General features: G+C 33.4%; 1 protein-coding gene across 5 annotated transcripts in view; it reads right to left on the bottom strand.

Annotated features, from left to right (window-relative positions):
• COL19A1 (collagen type XIX alpha 1 chain) overlaps positions 1-25,459 on the bottom strand; it is a 296,141-nt gene that overhangs the window by 219,725 nt on the left and 50,957 nt on the right. For all 5 annotated transcript variants that reach the window (XM_016157628.2, XM_036219122.1, XM_036219115.1 and 2 more), the window contains exons 6-9: positions 24,462-24,737; positions 20,655-20,735; positions 14,355-14,480; positions 13,176-13,238 (exon numbers count right to left, since the gene is read on the bottom strand). In XM_016157628.2, the coding sequence (XP_016013114.2) occupies positions 13,176-13,238; positions 14,355-14,480; positions 20,655-20,735; positions 24,462-24,737 (546 nt within the window). The remainder of the gene's footprint in view (positions 1-13,175; positions 13,239-14,354; positions 14,481-20,654; positions 20,736-24,461; positions 24,738-25,459) is intronic.

Below are 25,459 nucleotides of genomic sequence, written 5' to 3'. Positions count from 1 at the left end.
GCATGTATGTGTGTGTGCATGTGTGTAATTTTATTTACATAGTCATTCATTTTTCTTGGAAATTAGGCCATCCAATTTACTTATTTGACTTAACATGGCTTCTGTCCAGCTAAGCTTACCAAAAGTGACCAAATGCCTGATAACTAATAACACTTGCTCTATGGAATAGATTTTCTTATATGAACCCAGAACAGAAAATTTACCAAATCCCTTAAGCAAAATCCTAGCTGTGCTGAATAAATGTAAAAGGACATTTACTTTTCTGTGATGTGTTGGCAGTAAGGCTGTATATCAGGATAGAATGTCTAGTGCAAGTTTGTATCAGATGATGAATATTATAATTACAAAACAACATAATTAAATGTTACAGTTCTTCAATTTCAAAGTCTTCATGACTCCACATTCCATAAATTGATTTCATAATATAGTGTGTTTAGTGTACTATTTTTCTCCTGGGCCTCAGAAGAATAATACCACCTCTGTAAACTAATACTTATAGGGCCTTGACATTAAAAAATTTGCTATCACCTAGCCCAACTTCAAAGTATAGGTTTATTTTAGAATAATGGGATTTATATGCAAATTACTTAATTTATTACTGTATCACATTGGACATAAGTAAGTGCAGCTAATATACAAATTCTATTCTACACTGCTCAGAATATGCCTCACTCCATTATTATAAATCAGTTTTTGAGTTTAAATACTAAACCTTAAAAAATAAAGAACTTCACTTTGAGAATATTATACCTGAGATATATGTTTGATGGCATTCTGAATGTTCTTGCTCCAAGTAAGACAATTCATCTTTTTTTTATTTTATCTTTTAACAGAATACTTAAGCACTTTTAATTATAAGCTCAGGGATATTGTATGAATACTCTGGCAGATGCATATGAATCACATTAAGCCAACTGTAGGAGATATAGCTCTGAAGATACATAATACTTTAAGAATTAATGAGTTTTCTTTGGAAACTTACTCAGAAAAATCAATCAAGTTATTTTCATTATAAAACAATGAAAGTATTTTATCCCAAACATAAGTGCTTATCCTTACAACTTTAATTTAATTTTTTTTTAAATTTTAAGAATTTAAAATATTTGATATATCTTCATTGGAGTCAAATATTTATAACTTTTTAACCATACCATCAGATAACATAGTAACTTTCCTGTTATTTAGATTTTGTATATATTTATTAGTTATTTTAAATAAATAGTAACCTGGAGATTATAAAAGTGAGAAAAACATTTTTAAGGTGGTACTTTTTCACTCGTGATGTTACATCCCTTTAACAACTAAATGGAGTGACAGGTTAGAAGCAGACCTAGCAATGCCAGTGGCTCTACCTTGAGGAGAGGATATGGTCAGACTTAGTGATTCCACAGATGTTAGTAGGGTATCAGCCACTATGGAGAGTCAGTGAAGATGCATGAAACCAAGATCCAAGAGCTAAACATAGACTGATACCGAGTTTAGCACCACTGGAAGCTGCGTGAATTCTCAAATTGTCTGTGAGGTTCTTTAAGAAAGACTCAAATAAATTGGCCCCAAAGAAAACTGCTCGAGAAAACATGAGAGGGTGTTTGCCAGGACAATTTTTGTGTTCATTTTAAACCACACTATTTACAGCTTCTCTTTGGTCACATTAGCTTTTAAGTTCCCTGAAGACAATGTCTTTATATAGATACTGAAGCTCATTGATTTTGTGAGACTCACTTCATCACCATTTTGGCCAAATGGTCCCCAAGGGCTGAAACTTCCAATTCCCAGAATTACTAGGTTCAACTAGTTTACCAGTAGCTGGTATATTTCATTATATTAACTAAAGTTTTACTGTAAATATAGTATAGGAAAAATCATCATATAAAATTCTTTCTACAAATTTAGGCTTCTGGGGAAAAAAAATAACTCAAAATTTTAATTCTGAGTAATGTTTGTCTCCACTACAATGTCTTGTTCCAATTCCTTCACTTTGCCCCAAATGCCATTTCTTTTCTAAGAAACTATTTTTTTTTTTTCCTAGAGAATTTCTTAGTCTACCTACCTAACTTTCTGGCCTGTTGCTTTCTAACTCTCATGGCCCTTGATTGAGATTCATTTGACTCACTTTTGACTGGGGCGAGCTTGTTGATTATTTCACCTAGTTCTTATACTGAATCCAATCTATTGATCTCACCTTTTCAGGAGCTGAGAGTCTCCTCCACAGCCTCTCGGTAGCAATTTATACCTGACTTTCCCAAATAGTATCCCAGGGAGGTAGGTCACTTTGGAATACTGAACTTAATAAATTCTGTTTCAAAGTATTCCAGAAGAACTTTATTCTGCTTTCCCATAACTCATTGTGTAAACTTATATAAAACTAACTTTACAAAAAATGTAAAGAAATCCAATAATCTATTTTATAGTACAAGTACTCCAGTGATTCTGTATATCACTTTTTAAAAAAAGTTCCTGTTTTCAAAGTAATTGGAGAAATCCCAATGATCTGAAATCTAAACAATCAGATTGCTATGATATATTTCAGAAAGAGGTTGGTTGGATAAGGGTATAAGGCAAATTTAGATTGGGACAATCCCTTTAGGAATTACAGGAAGTGTTGAGTAGTATTCTCTAGGAGAAAAGGCATTTTGAAGGCATTAGACCATTTTAAACAAGCGTTTGAAGGAGATTTTACTTATGATGGGTTCTTCAATGAATGTCATCAGCGAGCTTAAGCAAGAAAATAGTAACCCACAGAAACACTAACTTGCAGCAAGATATCGTTGTTCAACAAAGTTTGTTGGATTTACTGAGTTTAGCATTTATACTACTATAGGAGTAAAAAAATTGCATATCAGGCTGAATAATTTCTAAAAAAAAAAAAAAAAAGGGCAGTATCAGTGAAGCAGTCAGATATGAGACAAGTTTAAGGACTCAAAACATATCTGTCTGACGATTTCTGAACCTCCTACCACTTCGGCTTCAGTTATTCCCATGGCAACTTTAGGTAAATAACCACAGGGTCATGGTCTTCTAGATAAGGAGATAATTAGTGCAGTTAGAATGACTACAGAAACTTACACTAAACTTATTTTAGTGAAGAGAATTTCCTAGCATTAACTTGTGAAACTAATAATCATATTATATATATGTATGTGTGTGTGTGTGTATAACACACATGTAATAAAAAATAAGGTAACTGCAGTTTAATTTATAAATATAACACTTATTTTAAGTTTCTATAAAAATTGAATTGGATAAGATGCTGAACTATAACACTAACCCCGTAAGAAAAATTATTTAGAATCATCTTTATAGTATTAGAGAAGATGATGTGAAAATCAACCATCTTATGAGATAAATATGATATTCGTAGCATTTTATTGATTAAAATATATTTCTTATATTTTATTTATAAAACTTCATATGGTACTAGATTAATTTAAATGTTTATGTCTACACTGAAGTATGTATTAAAAGATACTATACCATACATAAAATAGAGAAATCGAGACGCTTCGGTGCTCTTATGAGAAGGGCCAGTGTAGCAGCGGTCAGCAAGTTTTTTCTGCAAATGGCCAGATGGTAAATACTTTAGATTTTGTGGGCCATATAATCTCTGACCCAATTACTTCGCTGCTGTGTAGCACAAAAGCAGACTTAGACAATATGAAAACAAATGAGTGTCATGTTCCAGTAAAACTTTATTTACAAAATCGGACAGCAGGAGTTTTTGGAAGCCCTGCTACAGGGCCACAGGTCACTGAACCCTGAACGGTCAGACTTATTCTATATATTTTCCCTTCCATCTGATCCAAACTTATAAAACAAACTAAGTTTGTATCAGATATCAAATCAGTGTACCTTTTCCCCTGGAATTCTAGGAACACCAAATCTACCTTGAATACCAACTGTACCATAAAATATAGAAATGCTCATTAGGAGGTTTTTTCCAAAGGTGTATTAATTGCTAATGGTGTCAAAGAGGGTCTAGCTTTTCATAGATGAGATGCTTTTGCTTGCAACAAAAGCAAAGTTCCTTCCTCATATTGTTAACAAGTCATTAAACTATACTTCTGACAATTAATAATTTATCAAAAAATTAAGAATTAAGAAATATCGAAGTGCTAATTGGAACTAAAACTAGACATTCTCCACACAGACACATGTAAATCAGCTTTGTCATTTCTTTTATATTTATCAGAGGTAAGGAGTGATTCTGTTGCTATTCCCTCAGCTAATACCTGATTCTTTCAACTCAAATAAGTCATGAAATTTCAGACTCTAAGGAGCCCATATTTGTTTCACGCAATGTGCCTGACCTTCCATTACATCCTCCAGGAAAAACCCTGAAGCTGAGTCAATCCAATTCTCAGCTTTGCTCTCCCACCTAAACTGGAAAAATCTGCTCAATGAGGCTGATGAGTTGCCAATGTTTGTCTTGATGGCTCTATCATGAATTTATCCTTGGAACAATGGAAAATAATATAAGTTTCTCGAATGAGTTTCTCTATCACTTATGCTTGGTAGATATGAAGAAATACATTAGAATTTTAGGAGTATATAATGCCACCACGACACACATTGTAGGTAAGTTTCAGATTTAAGGCACGCAAATTTCAACTTTGATTACCTAAAGATTAGAAGAGATTACATTTAGGGTAAAATTGATACAAAAACAGAAAGAATCTGTCAACTAGTCCAATATTGGATTAGAAAAAATGAAGAAACATTCTTTATTTCTTAATTGACATACACAAAAACTCAAAAACATAATGTTAAATTCTACTTCTGTGAGGATTACTATTATTACTAAGGTAAAATATTCCTTCTTTTAAAAAATTATGAACATATTTTAACTTAATTATTTTTTTACTGGTGTGATATGACTGAGGAATGAGCATATAAGTAACTTCAGATTGCAAAGACAATAAAGGGAAACTCATTAGTACTCTCTGGGATAACACACTATACCATTCGAAATGGAAACCTCCACATAGTGAGATTGGAGGATGGGGTAGTAGCAAGGGATCAATACCAAAGTTTTTGACTATAGAGTCAAGTAAGCTAACTTATTCCTTTTAAATTTTTTGATTTCCTTTAAAAGTATATTAGCAAAGCAATCATTTCATAAAGCCTATACTTTTTGAGAAATTAACTGGATATGTGAAAGATAATACAGAAATAAACTAGAAATTTATTCCCAAAATAGAGCTCAGATCACACTCCTTAAGTTCAGGAACACTGAAATTGAGCTGCTATTTTATAAAACTCTGAGAGAATTTCAGTTCTGAAGTGGGTTGAGGGTATTAACAAGGGTCTCAAAGAACTGAGAAATTAATGTGGTTGCTAAGTAATTAGGTTGCCAACTAAACTTGTTAAGAAAAGGAAATTAAAAGATTCAGAAAATTATAATAATTGAGTCTGAAAAGTGTTAATTATTATTTCAAATAATCTCATCCAGAGTTTAGTCTTAGACAGAGGGCATGGTTAGAATGGTTTGATTAGATGTTTTGATATAGAATACTGATCACATCTAGGTGTTGAAATACAAGCAGTATTTGGATTTCAAATCATCTTACTCCATGAGAAAGTGTCATCATGCTCATATAAAATTTAAAAAGCAGTAAATGGATTAATGAAGCATAACAGTAGGGATGAGAAAATAGGCAAGTAAAGATAAACATTAAATCATATCACAACTTGTGGCTTTTTCCCAAATATTTCTGATTTTTCATTAATTAATTGGCAATATCAAACTAAAATTAGTCAGACGGTCACTATGTGAAAAGAACTTTTGCTTTCTAAAGGAAAAAAAGGTGTTACAACAACAGTGAATAATAAAACAGTCCTTTATGACTTATCTGGCTCTTTCTTTGCAAATTGACCCTTTGCTCTGCTTGGCAGGGTTCTCTAAGCAATTGGGGCATTGAATTTATAGGTTCTAGAAACAGCTACATTGATTAAACTTTCCCTGAGGTATAGTGTTCATTCATTCATTCAACATATTTTTCAGCTCCTATTACGTGCTATTCTATGTATAGTGCTCACAGAACTCCAATTCTAATGGGGAAACAGACATATAAAGATAAAGTGTCAGGTGACACTAATAATGCTGAGAACGAGGATAGAGGTGGAATGAAAGAATGATTTCATAGAGAGATGTCAGAATAGAATTTTAAACTCATTTCTGAGCAAGAGCCTACCTAATATAAAGGAGAGTGCCAAGTGAATAGCAAAGAGAACATCGCAGGTATATGTAACCTGGTGCAAAGATCTTGGAGTAGGAATAAACAAAGGGAGAGGGTAGGGAATGATACAGGGAGTGGGGAGTCAGGCATGAAGAGCTCTACACAGTCTATGAAACCCTACAAAGCATGCTTAGAGGTTCAGCATTTATCTTAAGTGATACAGAAAACTATTAGTGCATTTAGACCCAGACAGAACAGGATTTACATGATTCTTCAGAACACTTGTCTAACTCATAATGTATGGGCATAAATAAAAGTAAATTTGCTCTTTATAAAGCTGCTGCAGATTACGGTAAAGATTTTCAAAATTTAAAACCTTTAGAAATATTATAATGAGTAATACATAATTTGAAAAAAGATTTGGAAATTGTATTCTTAAGACTTTTCTCAATTTTATCTCATTACATTAAAAGTAAAATGCACAAGATTAGTAATATATATCTTATAGTTAATAAAAAAAAGTAAATTATAATTGCCTCTGGATGGTTCTTAACCAACATTATCTAAGCATAACAATGCAAGGACTCTCTTCAAAATCTAGTACACTACATCTAAAAAATTAGTCTTGTGAAATAGTACTGGAAACAAAAGACAGATTTGAATGAAATATTTACATCATTGAATAATCTTTAAAATAAATTAATGATCAATAAGTTAATAATATTTACTAAAAGTAGCATATAACTACTCATGATATTTATATACTAAAACATTTAATCAATTGAAAATTGTAAGGAATTATCTCACAAATGAAGATTTCTTTGTTTTTTGGTCAAGTCACATAAGAAAATAAATTCAACCTAAAAAGATTATCTGCCCTCTCCTTCAATATGTGAACAATTACACTCTGGATAGGAAAGCAGAGGAAACATCTTTGTTGAATATCTATTATGTGCCAGTTTCTGATACTAAGTGTTTTTTATACAGTTTATTGTACTCATTCACAATGAACCAGTGACTAGGTGTTTTCAAAGCAAGTAAGAGGTGAATAGGATTCAATCCCAAGTGGTTCCAGCTTCAAAGTGGTATTCCTTATATTCTGTCTTATACCTCCCCTAAATATACTTTCTAGATCTTATAGACAAAAAGGAAAACCTTGAGATCAACATTGAGTTCCCTTAATAACACTTTACTTCTGGTCATTTCACACAACTATCTATTCAATATGCCTTACAGCAAAATGACTTTCGATTTCAAGCTATTCAAGCATATTTTGTGCACCTATTCTAGTAATGAAAATTACATACAAGACTTAAACACAAAGGAATGCCATCTTTATTTATTGCACATTAAAGTTGCAGGATCACATGGTACAACTGGGATAGACTCATCGCCAACTCCTTAAAATGAGACAATACATCCATGTGTATTATAAGTGCCAGGAAAGCTGAAAACATTCATGGCCATGATCATCTGAAGTCATATTTACAAAGTAAGAGTTATGCTGGTTTAATCAAATGCTGACATTTTTATAAAAAAATAAAAGGAAGTATATAGGTTAATTATTTGTTTTGTAGGTAATCAATTAATTTTATCCCAGCTGTTTCTGCCATTAAAACTTTTGCCACTATGAATTTTGTGTAGTCTGGAAGTTAAGACAAATGTTAATATTTTAAAAATATATCATAGATGGAAAGATGCATAATATACTAGCTCTAAGATACATTTTTGTGTATTTTATAATTTCCCATACAATAAATTTGCTAATAATTATTATTTTTACCAGTTCCTTCCTTCCTCATTCTTTTTGTTCCTATAGAAGGACGGAAGCCTCTTTGAATAAATCATCACTAGATTAGAAACTCAATAAGAACAAGTCCTGTGCCTTCTCACTGAACTTAAGCCACTTTTTGTTATAATAGGAACTCAATAAACAGTTGTTGAATGAATGAATGAATGAATGAATGAAATACAAATGGATATTTAGATGTTAAAGTAGGAAATATTTACTTATGATTAAAGTGTTTGAACAAAAGAATGAGTCTTTAAAAAATATATGCTCTAACAAGAATAACTCAGTACTTAATCTTTTTAAAAAATCATTTAAAGGTGATTTGATGATTTTCTTAATAATTAGGATCATATTTCTCATGCAGAAATGTTTTTAAAAGGGACAAGGATATTTAAAAGTATTTTATCCCTTCTAAAACTGACATATGAAATTTGTTTCTATGCCAAAAATCTTAGATTGATAGAATTTATAAGTCAAAGAATAAGAAGGTTGAGTTAAGAAATGTTAATGCATATCACATCACAATCACCAACAATTAAGCCACATATGCCTTTTCAAAGCACTTTTGTGTCAGTCTTAAGATGTATGTAGAACTGTTAGGTGAAACACCCACCTTTACAAATGAGGGAAATGAAGCCTGAAGGACTGGATGGCTTAGCCAAATTCACAGTGCTAGCTAACCTGAGAAGAGTTAGGATTAATCCAGAGATCTTTCTACTCTATAAATCCTCTTAATTCTATTAACTTGGGCACATCATTTTACTTATACATGTTTCCCTCAGCTGCAAAATGAGGTTAAAAATATTAGGTTGACATTTTTATGAGGTTATGAAGGTTAAATAAGATATTACGGTGCAAGGACCATGATCAAAGAACACAGATAATTACTACTGAAGTGCTTTTAAAATATAGAGCAACCATCAAAATGCATACAATGCATATTGGCTAGGAGGACACTAGAGGTAACAGGCTTGGAATCAGATTCCAGTTTGACTATTTACCAGATAGCCTTGGGCAACAATTTAACCTCCCTAAATCTCAATTTGGCCTTCTGTAAAATAGTAACACTGATACATAACATGAAGAGTTGTAAGGATCAAAAAGATAACATTTATAACACTCTTCCCAGTATCTGGCATTTGGTAAGCACTCAAAAAAATACTAGCTATTGCTATTATAATTTATATGTTCAGTTTGAAGAGGTTCACAGACCTAGATATTGTTTAATTATTTTAAATTTTCATATAATGCTATCAAAAGCAAAGGTATCCTGGAGTACCTATATTCATAAAGCAAATATCGACAGACATAAAAGGAGAGATCGACAGTAATACAGTAATTGTAGGGGACTTTAATACTCCACTGACATCGATAGGTCATCTAGACAGAAAATCGATAAGAAAATAGCAGCTTTAAATGACATATTAGATAGATGGATTTAATTGTTATTTTTAGATCATTTCACCCCAAGAAGCTGAATATACATTCTTTTCAAGTGCACACAGAACATTTTCCAGGATTAACCATATGTTAGGCCACAAAACAAGTCTCCAAAATGTAAGAAGATTGAAATCATATCAAGCATCTTCTCTCACCAAAATGGTATGAAACTAGAAATCAATTACAAGAAGAAAACTGAAAAACACACAAACACATGGAGACTACATAACATGCTACTAAAAAAAAACAAAAAACAAAAAACATGTTAATGACAAGATCAAAGACAAAAATCAAAAGATACATTGAGACAAATGAAAACAAAAACACAATGACCCAAAATCTGTGGGACATGAAGAAAGCAGTTCGAAGGAGGGAAATTCATAGCAATACAAAAAAAGAAGAAGAAGAAAAAAGAAAAAGGAAGAAAGAAAAAAGAAAGAAAAGGCAAAATCTTTAATAAACAAACTAATCTTACCTTAAAGGAATTAGAAAAAGAACAACAAACAAAGTTCAAAGGGAGCAAGAGAAAGGAACTAAAGATCAAAGCAAAAATAAATGAAATAGTTTTTTAAAAAGCAGTGCAAAAGATCAATGAAACCAAGAGCTGGTTCTTTGAAAAGATAAACAAAATTGATAAACCTTTAACAAGACTCATCAAGAAAAAGAGAGGACCCAAAAAAATAAAGTCAAAAATGAAAGAGGAGAAGTGACAATTGACACCACAGAAATACAAAGAGTTATAAGAAATTACTATGAACAATTATTTGCCAACAAATTGGACAATCTGGAAAAATGGATAAATTCTAAAAACATACACTCTTCCAAGACTGAGGCAAGAAGAAACAGAAAATATGAACAGAATAAAACTATTAATGAAATTGAATCAATAATCAAAAAACTCCCAAAAAAGAAAAGTCTTGGATAGAACAGTTTCACGAGTCAATCTTACCAAACACTAAAAGAAGAATTGACACCTACCCTTCTCAAACTATTCCAAAAATTCAAGAGGAGGGAAAGCTCCAAAGCTCATTTTACAAAGCCAACATCAACCTGATTCCCAAACCAGACAAAAACACTACAAAAAAAGAAAATATAGGCTAATATCCCTGGTGAACACAGGTGCAAAAATCCTCAACAAAACATTAGCAAACTGAATTCAGCAATACATTAAAAAGATCCTACACCATGATCAAGTGGGATTTATTCCTGGGATGCAAGATTGGTTCAATATCTGCAAATCAATTACTGTGATATACCACAGAAGCAAAATGAAGGGTAAAAATCATATGATCATATCAATTGATACAAAAAAAGTATTTGACAAAATCCAGCATCATTTATAATAAAACTCTCAGCAAAGTGAGAATAGAGGGAATATCATAAAGACCCACAACTAACATCATATTCAACAGGGAAAAGTTAAAATGTTTTATTGAAGATCACTTCAAGAAAGTGGTCCCCTTTCACCAGTTTTAGTCAACATAGAATTGGAAGTCTTAGCCACAGCAATCAGATAAGAAAAAGAAATAAAAGGCATCCAAACTGGAAAGGAAAAAGTAAAACCATCATTATTTGCAGATGACATGATATTATATGTAGAGAACCCTAAAAAAATGCCACTGAAACACTAGTAGAACTGATAAATGAATTCAGTAAAATAATAAAATAAAAAACAAATATCCAGAAATCAGTTGCATGTTTATACACCAATAATGAACTACCAGAAAGAGAAATTAAGAAAAAAAAAAATCCCATTTATGATTGGATCAAAATAAATAAATAAATAAAATACCTAGAAATACATTTAACTGAGAAGGTAAAAGATTTGCATTTAGAAAAGTATAAGACATTGAAGAAATAATTTTAAGATGACACGAATAAATGGAAGCATATATGTGCTCATAAATGGAAGAATTAAGATTGTTAAAATGTTCTTACTACCCAAAGCAATCTATAGATTCGGTGCAATCTCTATCAAAACACCGATGGCATTTTTCATAGAACTAGAATAAATAACCCTAAAATTAATAAGAAACCACAAAAGACCCCAAATAACCAAAGCAATCTTGAGAATGAAGAACAAAGCCAGAGGTATCACACCATCCGATATTAAACTATACTATAATCCTATAGTAATCAAAATGGCGTGGTACTGGCATAAAAGCAGATACATAGATCAGTGAAACAGAATAGAGAGCCCAGAAATAAACCCATGCCCGTATGGTCAATCTATGACAAAGGAGGCAAGATATACAATGAAGTAAAGACAATCTATTCAATAAATGGTGTTGGGAAAACTGGACAGATGCATTCAAAAAAATGAAACTAGACTACTTTCTTATACCATATATAAGAATAAACTCAAAATGGATTAAAGACTTAAATGTAAGACCCCAAACTATAAAACTCCTAGAAAAAGAAAGAGGCAGTAAACTCTCTGGCATTACTCTTAGTAATATTTTTGTTGATATACTTTCTTGAGCAAGAGAAACAACAGAAAAAAAATAAACAAATAGGTCTACAACAAACTAAGAAGTTTTTGCACAGCAAAGGAAACCATCAACAAAATGAAAAAACAAACTACTGATTGGGAGAAGATATTTGCCAACAATACGTCTGATAAGGGATTAATATCCAAAATTTATAAAGAACACAAACAACTTAATACCAAAAAAAATTAACAATCCAATTAAAAAATGGGCAGAGGACCTGAATAGACATTTCTCCAATAAGGAAATACAGATAGTCAATAGACATATGAAAAGTTGCTCAATGTCACTAATCATCAGAGAAATGCAAATTAAAAACCACAAAGAGATATCACCTCACGCGTGTCAAAATGACCAGCACCAATAAATCAACAAACAAATGTTGGTGAGGATGTAGAGAAAAGGAAATTCTCTCACACTATTGGCAAAATTGCAAATTGATGCAGCCACTATGGATAACAGTATGGAAGTTTCTCAAAAAGGTAAAAATAGAACTACCTTATGACTCAAAAATTCCACTTGTAGGTATTTATCCAAAGAAACCCAAACACTAAGTCGAAAAGATATATGCATCCCTATGTTCATGGCAGCATTATTTATAATAGCCCAGATATAGAAGCAACCTAAGTGCCCATCAATAGACAACTGGATAAAAAAGAGTTAGTATATATATATACAATAGAATATTACTCAGCCATACAAAAGAATGAAATCTTACCATTTGTGACAACATAGATGACCTAGAGAGCATTATACTAAGTGAAAGAAGTCATACAGAAAAAGACAAATACTGTATGATCTCACTTACACATAGATACAGAGAGCAGACTGATGGTTGCCAGGGAGAGGAGGGATTGAGAGAGGTGAAAGAAATGGGTGAACAAGGTATAACTTTATTAATTTAAAGAAGAATCTTCAGCGGGGATCCATCAGTAGACAAGAGAAACAAGAGTTCAAGTATTTGAAAAAGAGAATGCTAAAGAAGGCTAGGGCACAACTTTAAACTTTCTTGCTTCACAATTTTGCTTACAGCTTACAGGTACAAAGATTTGCGCTTTCAGAGCTTTTCACATTTTAGTCTAACCTTGTAATAATTCAAAAACAGACATGAATGCTAATGTCTTCCTTATTTCAGTGATCAGGATTTAAATATTGCCCTTGGTAGCATTTAACAGAAATGTGCATTTGTATGGGACATAGGAAAAGGAGATGGACACCTTTTAAAGTCACTTTTGAACAAATCCGCTTTCATCCTGACAGTGTTTGGTGGTATCTTACCGGTTCTCCTTTATCCCCTTTCTGACCAGGCGAGCCCGGCACTCCTGGTAATCCTGCTTCTCCCTGAGCAAAAATGAATTTTTGTGGTATCAAACATTCTGTCACATTGAGCTAAAGACAAATAGTTTATAATATGATGCTGATAATAGTAAGATAAAGCGTTGCCCCCTTCATAGTTGATGCTGGGCCCTCCGCTGGAATGCCCTTCTTCCCTTGTTCATGAGGCTCACTACTCTTCCTCATTGTCTCCTCCACGAGGTTTTCCATGGACTAGGAAACGTGCTGCTCCTCTGAGGTTCCCCTGCATCTCGTACTTGCCTTTCAGTTGAGTTTACTATACAGCATTAGCCACTAGAGGAAATGTAAGGTTCCTCTAAAGTCTCACCTCACCTCTGTCCCCACTCCTCCAGCCAGAACTGATGTGGTAGGAGGATGTACTAAGTCACAGTGCTAGGGGACAACCTGCTGTAGGTACTAGGACAAGGTTTCCTTTCCCTTTTCCTTTCCTCGAGTGTGGGCTTAGAAGAAAGCCATCAAGAGACCACTTGGCCTACTTTTAGCACAGGCTCCATGACTGCCATTAACACCCACAAAAGAAGTTCGTGTAGGCCCATGGGCCCAGCTTTCCTGACTAGGGAACTATATGTGTGCAAGCAAAACAAATTCTTTGAGTAATAACAGAGTCCTTCTACATATTTCCCATACAACTTATGGCAGAGGGAGAGAAATAGTTAGATATTGGGGGGGGGGGCACTGGATAAATAGTCTCCATACGACAAAGAAATACTATGTAGAGTGTCTTTGTATATGTGCCTCAGAGCAGGCACTGTGTTTCCTTCAACTGTGAATTCCCAGAATTGAAGCCTACTCTTGGCACATGTTAAGTACTCAATACTCATCTGTTGTACAGTTTGGTTCCCCATTTATCTTCCTATTCATTCTAATTCACACATTGAAAAAAAGGTCAGATGGACTCAGAACTATGCAGATAAAAATCCAGGAAATCTCTTCCCCAAACCCCTTTTTCTCTCAACCTACCCCAGTGACTGAGTGGCTTAGGCATTTGGTTCAACTAGCACTAAATGGCGAGACACATTCAGTGCACCAGAGCCACATTCAAGGGCCCTGGCTCACCATGTGGAGTGGCTTTTCAGTGAGCATAGATTAAAACTAGCATACCTTGTTTGGAATGCACTGGCACTGGTCTTTAAGTTCCTGCTTTGCTGGCAGATATGCAGACATTTTGCTGGCATGAGCGGGTAGTGATAATGATGCAGTACTTCCAAAGCCATCCCGCTCTGGGCACTAAAATCCAAAAAGAGGCTTTAGGAAAAGGGGTCAATTCCAAATATTCTGACATTCCAAATACCAGCTCCTACCAAACTAGGGATGACTAGGGTAAGTTACCTGTAAGAACTACCATCTAATTAAGCAAAAGTTGACACTAGAATGTGAAAGTTTATAACACCTTTCCTCTTTCTCTAGGTCTCCTATGTGTTTTATTACACTGACAACACACTAGAAATGCATTAAGATGTGACTTTAGGACAAATACAGTAATAACAAGCATTTAAAATAATTGCAGTTACAATAAAATCATTTGTAAGTAACATCTATATACATGATTTGGGGACAAAATTTAAAATAAAATAATGTAATTTGAACCTTTAAAACATCAATTACTCCAACAAGACGATGGTAAAGGTATGTAAAAGTAGAAAATAAATTCTTTTCACACTGTATGATGCTATATATTTAATAAAGTATATCTCATTCCAGTCCACTGTCCTTTAAAGTTATTAAAAAGTCTCCACTGTTACAGACAAGTGGCAAATTTTATACTTATCCAATGGGTTCAGAACATGTAGGAGAACATGAAGGGACATTTGATTGCAAAGCAATTAACCTTTTTTTCTCTTAAAAAGTCACCCATATAGAGAGAGTAGAGAAGATAAATGTATCCTCTCCTCTCATCACCATTTACCAGACCCCTTCCTCACCAAGGTACGTAAGTTCATGAATTTGCAATTTCATAACTTTGAATTTGCAATTCAGGGGAAGGGGTTCACACATTATTTTGTATATTACAAATTATATATATGTGTAAAAATATTGTCAGGATATTAAACTAAAAGATTGTCTAGTTTATTAATGGTGGGGAGATCATGGTTGATATTACTTTCTTCTTTGGATTTGGCTATATTTTCAAAGTTTTCTCTAATAAACATGCTTTCAAAAGAACAACAAAAAATTTTTTGAAAAATAGGTAGTACACTAATGCTTGTGAAAACAATAAAAACTATAAGAAAAATAGCACCCAGAAATACTATGACTAGTTTCCGTTCTCCCCACTTGGTCCATCACAATGACTCCAGATTGAATGATTAGCTATTTAGTTATCTTAATAAGTTTCCAAGTCTAAAAATCACCTTGGAAACATGATTTTCATCAAAATAGTCCATTTATCCATGATTTGATATGATTTGCCAGCCATTACCTGCCCTGTGGGTTCCCAATCAGGTAACCAAGACCCAGTTGGAGTCCACAGTTTTGCTCTGGATAATTAATTCACTATTTTAAATTGGAGATTTAAGTGACTAAAAGTATGTCTCAGGCTTCACTACAAAACTCTCCACAATCTCTAAAAAGTGCCTAAAGGGAACATAAAATGTATAAGTAAGGACTCCTACCCTTGTAAAACCTCTGGTTTTGATTTGACACATATTTAATTAATTGGTTCTCAATATTTTAATAACATTTCTCATTTATTTTCAGCAAATGTTCCTGATTTCTTCCTTCTGTTTGTATTTGTTCTTCATCATGTTTGTAGTTATGAAATGTAACTGCTTCAGAAACAGAAAATCTAATCAATAGAAGCAAAGAAGTATGTTTATAGATTATTTTGCATAAACTTCACCTTTGACTATGCTATAAAATATTAATTTTAATAAGAAACATATCTTATTTGAAATTCCAGGACAAAATTAGATTTTTAAGCAAGTACACTAAAGTTTTCTGAATTCAACACATTTTTCAAAAAAAAGTTGATGTCTGAATTATAGCAGATGCACTTAAACGGCTTTTATATAATTATCTATCCTCCAAACTATACATTCCCATTTGTAAAATGTAGCACATTTGTTTCTATTTTCTGTTAATCATTAACACAATTGTGTTATAATTATCAGCAGGAAAATGAGCAGTGTTTTGTTATTTTTTTTCCATAGGTAGAGATGAATCCCTATCTTATTTTCTACTCATCGAAATTAAATCCTAAATAATCTTCTTAAAACATGATTAAAATATTTTCACAATTTGTGAGGTCATGTCACTGCTTTTAATTATTAAACTATTCCATCAAATCCATCACCTACATGTCCTTAAACACTTTTCTCATAATTCTATCTGAAAATGCCCATTAGTGATGGTACAGAGTAGCAACTACTGGTCAAGAATATAATATTTGGATATACCAACACATCATTATGTTACTTTTCAATCATAGAAAAGCAGAATTATTTTAAAAAAAAACTTTTAGGAAATTAAATCTTCAAGATTTAAATGTAAGGCTCCAGAAAGTCTAGGTATTTCAAGTCTGTAGATTGGTATTCTAAATTATCTTTTTAGATATTTATAGAAAGACATTTGGCTGGCTTTCATTTTACTTGGAATAAAAGCCATAAACTGGTTTGGAGATATGCTCTATAAAACCAAGTTACATAAGCAAATATAAAAGTTCGAAAGACTTATCTATGCTTTGAATCAGTTGGTCACATTATTATTCTACTACCCATAGAGAGTGATAAAAATTAGAAATATTTTTGACTTACTAAATTATTGATAAATTTTCATATTATTTTTGATAATTATAGAATTTCTGGGAAATCTAAGATACAAAGGAAAACATTTTGCTCTTCTACTCTTACTTTTTGTATGCTCTTTCTGTAAGATTTTTTTTAGAATTTGTTCCTTTCAAACATCTTTTTGTCCCATCTAACTCCTTTAGTAGGTGACAAGTCAAGTCATAAAACAATGTTTTGACCTCCTTCTACAAAGCAATAAGGAATTTTTTTTAAAAAAGTATAAAAGTATAACTCCCCTGAATGAGTTTAAAAGGTAGTAGAATAAACTAAAAATAAATACGACTATATTTAATAATATTAGATGGCACACAATGAGAGATACAGAACTATTGAATGTGGAATTTTTTTGGAATGAAAGACTGGTAGAAGAAAGTAATAATTGTATAATAAGGTTAGGAATATTAAAAATGAGAGGTTAAGAAAGAAAAAAATGGTGTAGATGATAGAGGCTCTGTTCAATCCTCTGGCGTCCAAATCAAAGTTGTTAAAGAAACAAGGAGCAGCAGCAATGAAAAACTGCCTAAGATTTGGATGAACAAGGCATACAACTATGGAGAAATCCAAGAAAGCACTCTGCAACGGCAGAAGGTAGGATGAGGCAAGGATATGGGGCTGCCTGGTCCTGAGTGGCTGAGTGAGATGGAGACTACACCAGTGGCAGCGGCAGACACCTCTTAAAGGGGCCATGTCCACAAGCAGATTTTCATGGTGGTGGACCTGCTCGCTCTGAGCACCAGTGCCCGTTCGGCTGTGCAGAGGGGGAATCAAGGACTTACAGGGAGACATTTTCTGAGTGAGGGCTCAGGTGAGACTCACTTGGTACAGAAGAGCTGACAGTATCCATTGTTCCCTGTTGAGCCCTACCCACTTCCAGTTTGCAGGCACAGGGTCCCCACAGCTGTAACATCATCAAACTGCATAACAGAGGTCACTCTGCCCAGAGGATTCCCTGAAACCCTGCCTCCCCCAACTCCCGGTCCTACCTAAGCCACATCCAGGAATATCCTCAGTGAATCAGGTGCTCCTTACCGAGACTCACACTGGAGGCAGCCTCAGTTTCTGGTGTGGCCTTTTGAGGTAACTATAAACACAGCATCTTTGGATTGCTTGCTGAATCTTAACAGGTGGCCCCAGAGAGGTAGAGGCTTGGGCTAAATTTGGCCTGCAGCAGAAGTCCTCTCAGGACTGTGCCACGGGACACCTATTTCACAAATCCACACTAATAAGACCAGGAGACTTAGGAGGTTTGCTTAGTACATAGGAATAGATACCGAAAGGCAGCCAAATTGGGAAGTCAAAGAAGCAGAAACCATAAAACAGAACAGAGGTCCTGATATAATGGAGTCAAGTAATCTAACAAGTGCAGAGTTCAAAACACAAGTTATAAAGATGGTCAATGAACTTTAGGGAAGTATAAATAAATTCAGTGAGAACTTCAACAAAGAGATATAAAAAAAACATAAAAATGGAAGTAGAAATTATAAAAGGGAACCAATCTGAAATGAAGAACACATTATCTGAGATGAAAAGTATATTAAATGGAATAAACAAAGCTAATAAAGGAGAGGATTACATGCCCCATCTAGAGGACAGGGAAGCCAATCAGGATACTCAATCAGAATGGTAAGAAGAAAGATGCCAAGACTATACAAATATAAGGAGGATATGAGACACTATTAAGGCTCCAAATACTCATCTGATTTGTGTAACAGAGGAAAATCACGATGTTGAACAACTGTTTGAAGAAATAATGATGGAAAACTTCCCTAACCTGGTGAAGGAAATGGACAAAAAACACCAGGAAGTTCAGAGAATTCCAAAAATCAGGGATCCAAAGGGGCCCACACCAAGACACATCATAATTAAAATGCCAAAGGCTAAATACAAAGAAGAATATTAAAGGCAGCAAGTTACCTACAAGGGAGCACCCATAAGACTGGCAGCTGATTTCTCAAAAGAAACTATGTAGGACAGAAGAGCTTAGCACAAAATATTCAGCATGATGAAGACCCAGGATCTATAACCAAGAATTATTTATCTAGCCAAGCTATCAATTAGAGTTGAAGGACAGATAAAGAGCTTCTCAGACAAAAATAAACTAAAGAAATTTATCACCACCAAGCCAGAATTACAGGAAATGTTGGAGGGACTTCTTTAAAAGATAAAACATATCAAAAACAGGAATAAATAATGGTAACAACTACATTCCTATCAATAAGCACCTTAAATGGAAAAGAATTAAGTGCTCCAACCAAAAGATAGAATGGCTGAAAGGATAAGAAAACAAGACCCCTGCATATGAAAAGGAAGGGAATGGAAAAAGATATTGCTTTGATGAATCTATAAGTTATTTAAGTAATACAGAGAAAGATAAACACTATATGATTTCACTTATATGTGGAATTTAAGGAATAAAAAGAACTAATAAAAAAAAAGATTCACAAATATAGTGGACAATTTGGTGATGGACAGAGGGGAGGGGAGTTTGGGGAATGGGGTGAAGGGTTAAAGAAGTAGAAATTAGTAGTTGATGGATGGTCATGGGGACAGGGAGCATGGTATAGGGAATGCAATTAGTATTAATACATTGGCTACGTGGAGGGTCAGGGGAGGGAGGAAGCAATTGGGGGATCATTTTGCTAACTATATAGATGTCTAACCAATGTACTGTTGCTTGAAACTAATTAAAAGTTTTTTTTTTTTAATGTAAAAAATAGTTTTTAAAAGTCTGAAGAAGTAAAGTAAACCATTTACAATGTTTTATTAAGAACAGATCAATAATCTAAGAAAACATTGTGATTTTACCAGAAAACTAAATTCTAGATTTGTAGCAGAGTACTTTTGAAATTGAGTCATTTTTGAAATTCTTATAAATAAATCCTTTCAATCTTAAAAAAAAAAATGAGAGGCTAAGAAACTGGATTTATATTTTGTTGCCAATAGTAATGACAAAAGGCTTTGAAAAAGATGAATAGAAGACAGGGAATGTTCCTTATTCATGTCTGTTAGCCTTGTTCCTTAGCACAGTGTCTAGAAGATAAGTGTTTTTGAATAATAAATGTTTAGTTAAAAAAAAAGTAAATATACAAAGCAGTGATTCAGACACTTATTCTGTTAAAGCTGCAAAGAAAAAAAGCTAGAAGACAAGGAAGGTAGTTGACACAATAATGCAACAAACCAGGCACGAGGCAAAGGTGAACCATGGCAATAATAGAAATAAGGAAGATGCAGATAAAAGATCTATCAGGAAGGAAGAGTATCCAGGATTGGAGATAGGCTAGAAGAGGGAAATGAGTGGGAAGAAGGTAAGATTACAATTTTTTAAACCTCTGTAACTGGGAAATGATGATGCTACTTTTGGAACACATTTAGGGAGAAAGGCATAAATTCTCCTTTACTTATGTTGAGCCCAAACTGAAGACATAATTCCCAAAGTTCAGGATGAAACACTGGAATTAAAATTATGAAATGAAACTATGGGAAGGTTCTAAGAGGGGTCTCTTACTTGGAATGAATTATTCACCTTCAGTGACATTCAGTGTTGCCCTACACTTGGACTCTATGGACTAGGCAACTGGCATTGTACATTCTTTACACACCGAGAAAATGAACTTACCTTAGTATCTGATATTTCACAGCAAGTTTCTTGAGCTATGAAGTTTGAGTTACAGTAGATTTTAAATTGGTGAAGTTCAATCTATTAAAAAATTAGTAATAAGATATATCATTAATTTTTTTGAAAATCACATTTAGGCACTTAAAACCATGATAATTTAACTGATAAGATAAAAGAACCTAGTAGAAATAAATTACTAATGGATATTTTTAATATTTTTTATTAATTTAGGATCATGATTTTCTGTCCTGAGAAATAGACACAGATCCAGTTATTGAGATCAGTCTACATGTAAAGGAAATCAGGTAATAAAAGCAATTGCAAACCTTGGTTAGTTGTTTCAAACAATAAAAAAAGAAATATTTAATTAATGAGAGGTACTGCTTTGCACTACAATAAAGCATATGACCACAAAATGAGGACTATTTCATAATAAAAAATCCTGGGGGAAAAAGTAAAGTCAAAGGTACGACACATAATGGAAAGGCTTTATCTGTAGTTTCAGACCTATCAGAGGCATGGAAACAGATGCTCACTTGCCAATATGGATTCTGTAAGACCTATGGATTTTATATTGTATTGGCCTAGCCTTGAGCAGGATTCACAACCTTCTTACAAAAAATAATTGTTTCCTTTTATTTGCTCAGCAGAGTCACGTTTTTTGGCATTTGGATATAAAATTAAAAGTAGTTCAAGGAAAATACAATCATGCTTTTAAATGCAAGATCAAAAGACTATATAAGAGCAAATAAATAATATATGCTAGTAATAAAACTGCAATATGATAAATGCTTGGGATACTTTAGTTTATGGTTGAAAATTTAATAATTTAATTAATAATTAATCATATGATGATATGACATAAAATAGGCCAAAGACAACATCGCTGCTTCCCCACTCCTCCTCCTTCCTGCCTTTCTCTCTCCTGCCTCTCTCAACCTGTCTCTCAAAATAACAGTGTTAGATTATGCATTACTTTGGGGTCAGTAAATACTTTTTACAGAAAGGCCCAACTATAATATTATAATAATGAATTCTATGATAATAGAAAGCAGATATTTGCAATTAGTTTTAAATCCCTACCCCAACACCAAAAAAGCAAAAAGTTAAAAAGCTGTAACTATTAGTCTACAATGAGGAACAAAATCAATCGATCTCATAGCAAGCATTAAGAACTCTAGACACCTTGAGAATTCATGAACAATATAATATTTGCAGTCAATGAAAAATTATGAGATCAAATGGAAAATTATTTATATTCTATAACTTTTTGCAAGGTTATTGAAGTTAACTTTTGTTTATAAAGTTTAAACACACTGTCTTACACAGTTTAATGAAATACCAGGCCATAATATATTCATTATGTAGACTGAAGGATGAGGATGCCAATTAATTAATATTCTTCTTAACTAAAACTTATTTATCATCATCATTGTTATCAAAATAGCCAATAAATACTAAAATTCTATTATGTGCCATCCACTGTGCTAAGCCCTTCATATGAATTATTTTACTTTAACTAAAGATAGATCATCGATTTTTGACAGATTAGAACCTAATCAGGTACCCATGACATTGAAACTACAATCAGCCTCATTTAATCATGCTTCCGTTATTCATTAGTTATTTTAGAACCCTTCATTGACACAGTGCTTTAGAATGAGAATGTTTAGGGATAAGTCTTTTACTTGCCCTTGTCATACAGGATTTGTTAAAAAAAAAAAAAATGCTTTATATCAGTTTTGTCACCTCTCTCACAGAAGCATAGTATATGTAAAATAAAACCCAATCATCAGAATTTTTTTCAATAACATACATTCTGACTAAATAAAAACATTTTCACATTGCAATAGATCTCATGACTCACAGAGCTTGTAAAAAGATAACAAAAAATTAGTCTACTTAAAATTTTGGTAGGACAAAGAATCTTTAAAAATAAAATACTATGTATTTTGTTTAACTTAAACAGCGACTATCTCCTAAAAAAGCTGCTTCATTGCAGTATGCCTTTAATTTTATCCTCAAATGAACCGATTTCATATTGAACTATGAAACTACTATAACATTATAATTTTCACATTATGTCTTTTCATAAGGACACACCTGACATTCTTCAGCCATAGGTTCTGGGATTAATTCTTTCCTTGGATGAGAAGTTAATGAGACTCAGCCTTCAGAGGGTGAGCTCTGAGCCCGAGCCCTGCTCTTACAATAACTTGTTCCTCTCTCATTGCTGTTCCTCCTCTAAAGGTTATGAATTTATCTCAGTGCACTCTTGTTGTCACTAGTCCTATAAGGAGCAGATTCCAGTTCTAAACTCCAGTACTTGCTGCAGGTACTACTGCCACTGCTACCTCTGCTACTAGAATTTCCTGAAGCTGACTTCCTATCTACCTCTACTCCACCTACTGCTGGAAGTCTCTGTTGTTCTAGCTGCTGGTCTCCACTTCCTGCCTTGCCTTTGGGAAAACCTTTCAAAAGGTCTGTCTAATACTGTACTGTTGTTACAATTGGCAGTCACCATTTACTGGCATCTAATAAACATTCCATTAGCCTTCAAGGTATTTGAGAGCAGGAATAGAAGATTGCTGCTGTTTTAAAAAAAAAAAAAAAAAATTTCCCCCCACTCTTTTCTCTTATACCAGGGTTGAATTTCCATGTCTGGCCCTGAATAAATAAATGAATTTACAGAGAACTGACCATGTACCAGGCACTATGGCGCATACTCTATACAATTATAATGAGTAACTACCAACACTATTTTATAATGGAGGATACTGAGACTCAGATAAATTAACAGCTAACAAGATAAATTAGCAGATCATAACAGTTAAGCAGATGAGGGAGGATTTGCAACCACATCTATCTGGTCTCTAAGCTAGCTCACTCTTCTTTATGCCATGATGTCTTGTCTCTAGGACTGGCTTCTGCTCTGGTCTATATTGTTAATAATCACTGAACCCTCATCATAACATTCTCATTGATATGTTCACTATCTCTAAGGGAAGATAGTTTAAAAATAATATTTTTTAAACAAAATATGGTTGTGTGTTATATGAGCTGGCTAAATACACATTTGCACAGAATTGTACTTTTGAAATAAAATTGAACTTTTAAATGCTTTGGGTTAACAGCAATCTCAATTCCTATTGGTAGCTTGCATTCAGATTATTTTTATGGGTTTCCCAAATATTCTACCCACAAGAAAATGTGCAGTCATCAAACTTAGATATAGCTCACTTTCTTTATGACCTCCTTCTCTAAGGAGATCAGTAATAAATCTTTATCATCTGAGGATCAAATGTAATTTTTAAAGGACCTTAACATCTGAAAGGGTTTAACTAACCAGTTTTTCTCATCCAATTGACCTAATGATACAATTAGTGGCCATGTTTCAGTCTATTAGAACCCTGAAAAATCATTATAAGCTTATGAAAAATAGTCTGTAATACAAAGCATTGCTAGTCTGAGGATGAATAAATAGCCTATTGTTCTTGAATGAAAACATCAGATAATCTGGAACCATTTAAAGTTCATCTTTTTCCAGTCTTTTCTATTCAAAACATATGAGCTTACACCAAGCTTACTTTTTGTACTATATTTCACTTTTACTAAAATTTAATTTTAATAACCTTATTTTTAAGGCAGGACCTAATTCTTTTAAATTCACAAGTTGTAAAAATGGTTGAAAATAGGAGATAATATATATATACATGCAATTGGAAATACACAGCTATCTTTCACATATCTGACGACAAATTAAATAGAAATTTGACTAGTTCTTTCACAACCAACATCGCAACTCACATCCACAGGCTTGCCATCTGAAGCTCGTGCAGCGATAACAGTCCTTCCTTGAAAGTCCACAGCCTCCTTTTCATCAGTATGCCGGCTTGCAATTAAATTACAATCCATGTAGACTGAAATGCCCTGAGATTGTATACTGATGCCAAGTTTATGCCACTGACGATCAAACAAAGAACGGAGTTCTCGATTTTTAAAAATGTAATTCAATACATCTCCCTCGGCAGCTTGGAACATAAATTCCACCACCTTCTTACCGCCATCAACCACTATCGAAACCTACAAAAATGCAAATTGTATTTAAATATTTTTAAATCAATGTTCTAAATTATTAAAGCACACAAATAAAAACTCAAGGCACATGTCAATATAACTGAGGCACGTAGTAAAATGTTTTAGATGACACCTGTGCCCTCCAGATTTGTTAACATAAAAGAACAGCAAATATTCAACTACAAAATGGTTTAAATATGGGGTATACAGGTGAATGCAATATGCTCCTTTCTTGAGAGAACATTTAAGAGTATATATGTGTATCTGTGTGTACGTATTTCTGTATGAGTAATTTAAGAATTAAATGTTAATAATTTGAAAAGAATTAAGAATATCATCACTTCCTTAGCATGGAAACTGAGATCAACTTCTTTAATGTTTGATGATTTGCATGGTGTAGACAGAACACATTTTCATGGAAGAGATACTATGCGTTTGGTTCATCTTCCCATCACAAAATTGTGACTGTATTAACAAGACCAGTGAAACAAAAAACATTCCAACGGATATGTATACAGGTAAACACAAACATAGGGTGCCAATAAGGAATACTGAGGTTCATCTTCCCTCACTGGAGCACCTGCACCCCCTCCTTTCTGCCAAAGCCCATCTCTTCCACTAATATTCCTAGATTCTCGCCTTCCCCAGACCTCGTTTTTGGGAGCTGTCCTTTCCATGCTCCCATAGACCCCATCCAAATCTGAGCTTACCTCTACTACTGCTTCATC

The sequence above is a fragment of the Rousettus aegyptiacus genome, unplaced genomic scaffold (genome assembly GCF_014176215.1).
Source record: "Rousettus aegyptiacus isolate mRouAeg1 unplaced genomic scaffold, mRouAeg1.p scaffold_m13_p_1, whole genome shotgun sequence".
NCBI lineage: Eukaryota > Metazoa > Chordata > Mammalia > Chiroptera > Pteropodidae > Rousettus > Rousettus aegyptiacus.
This window is presented reverse-complemented; position numbering and strand designations above follow the sequence as displayed.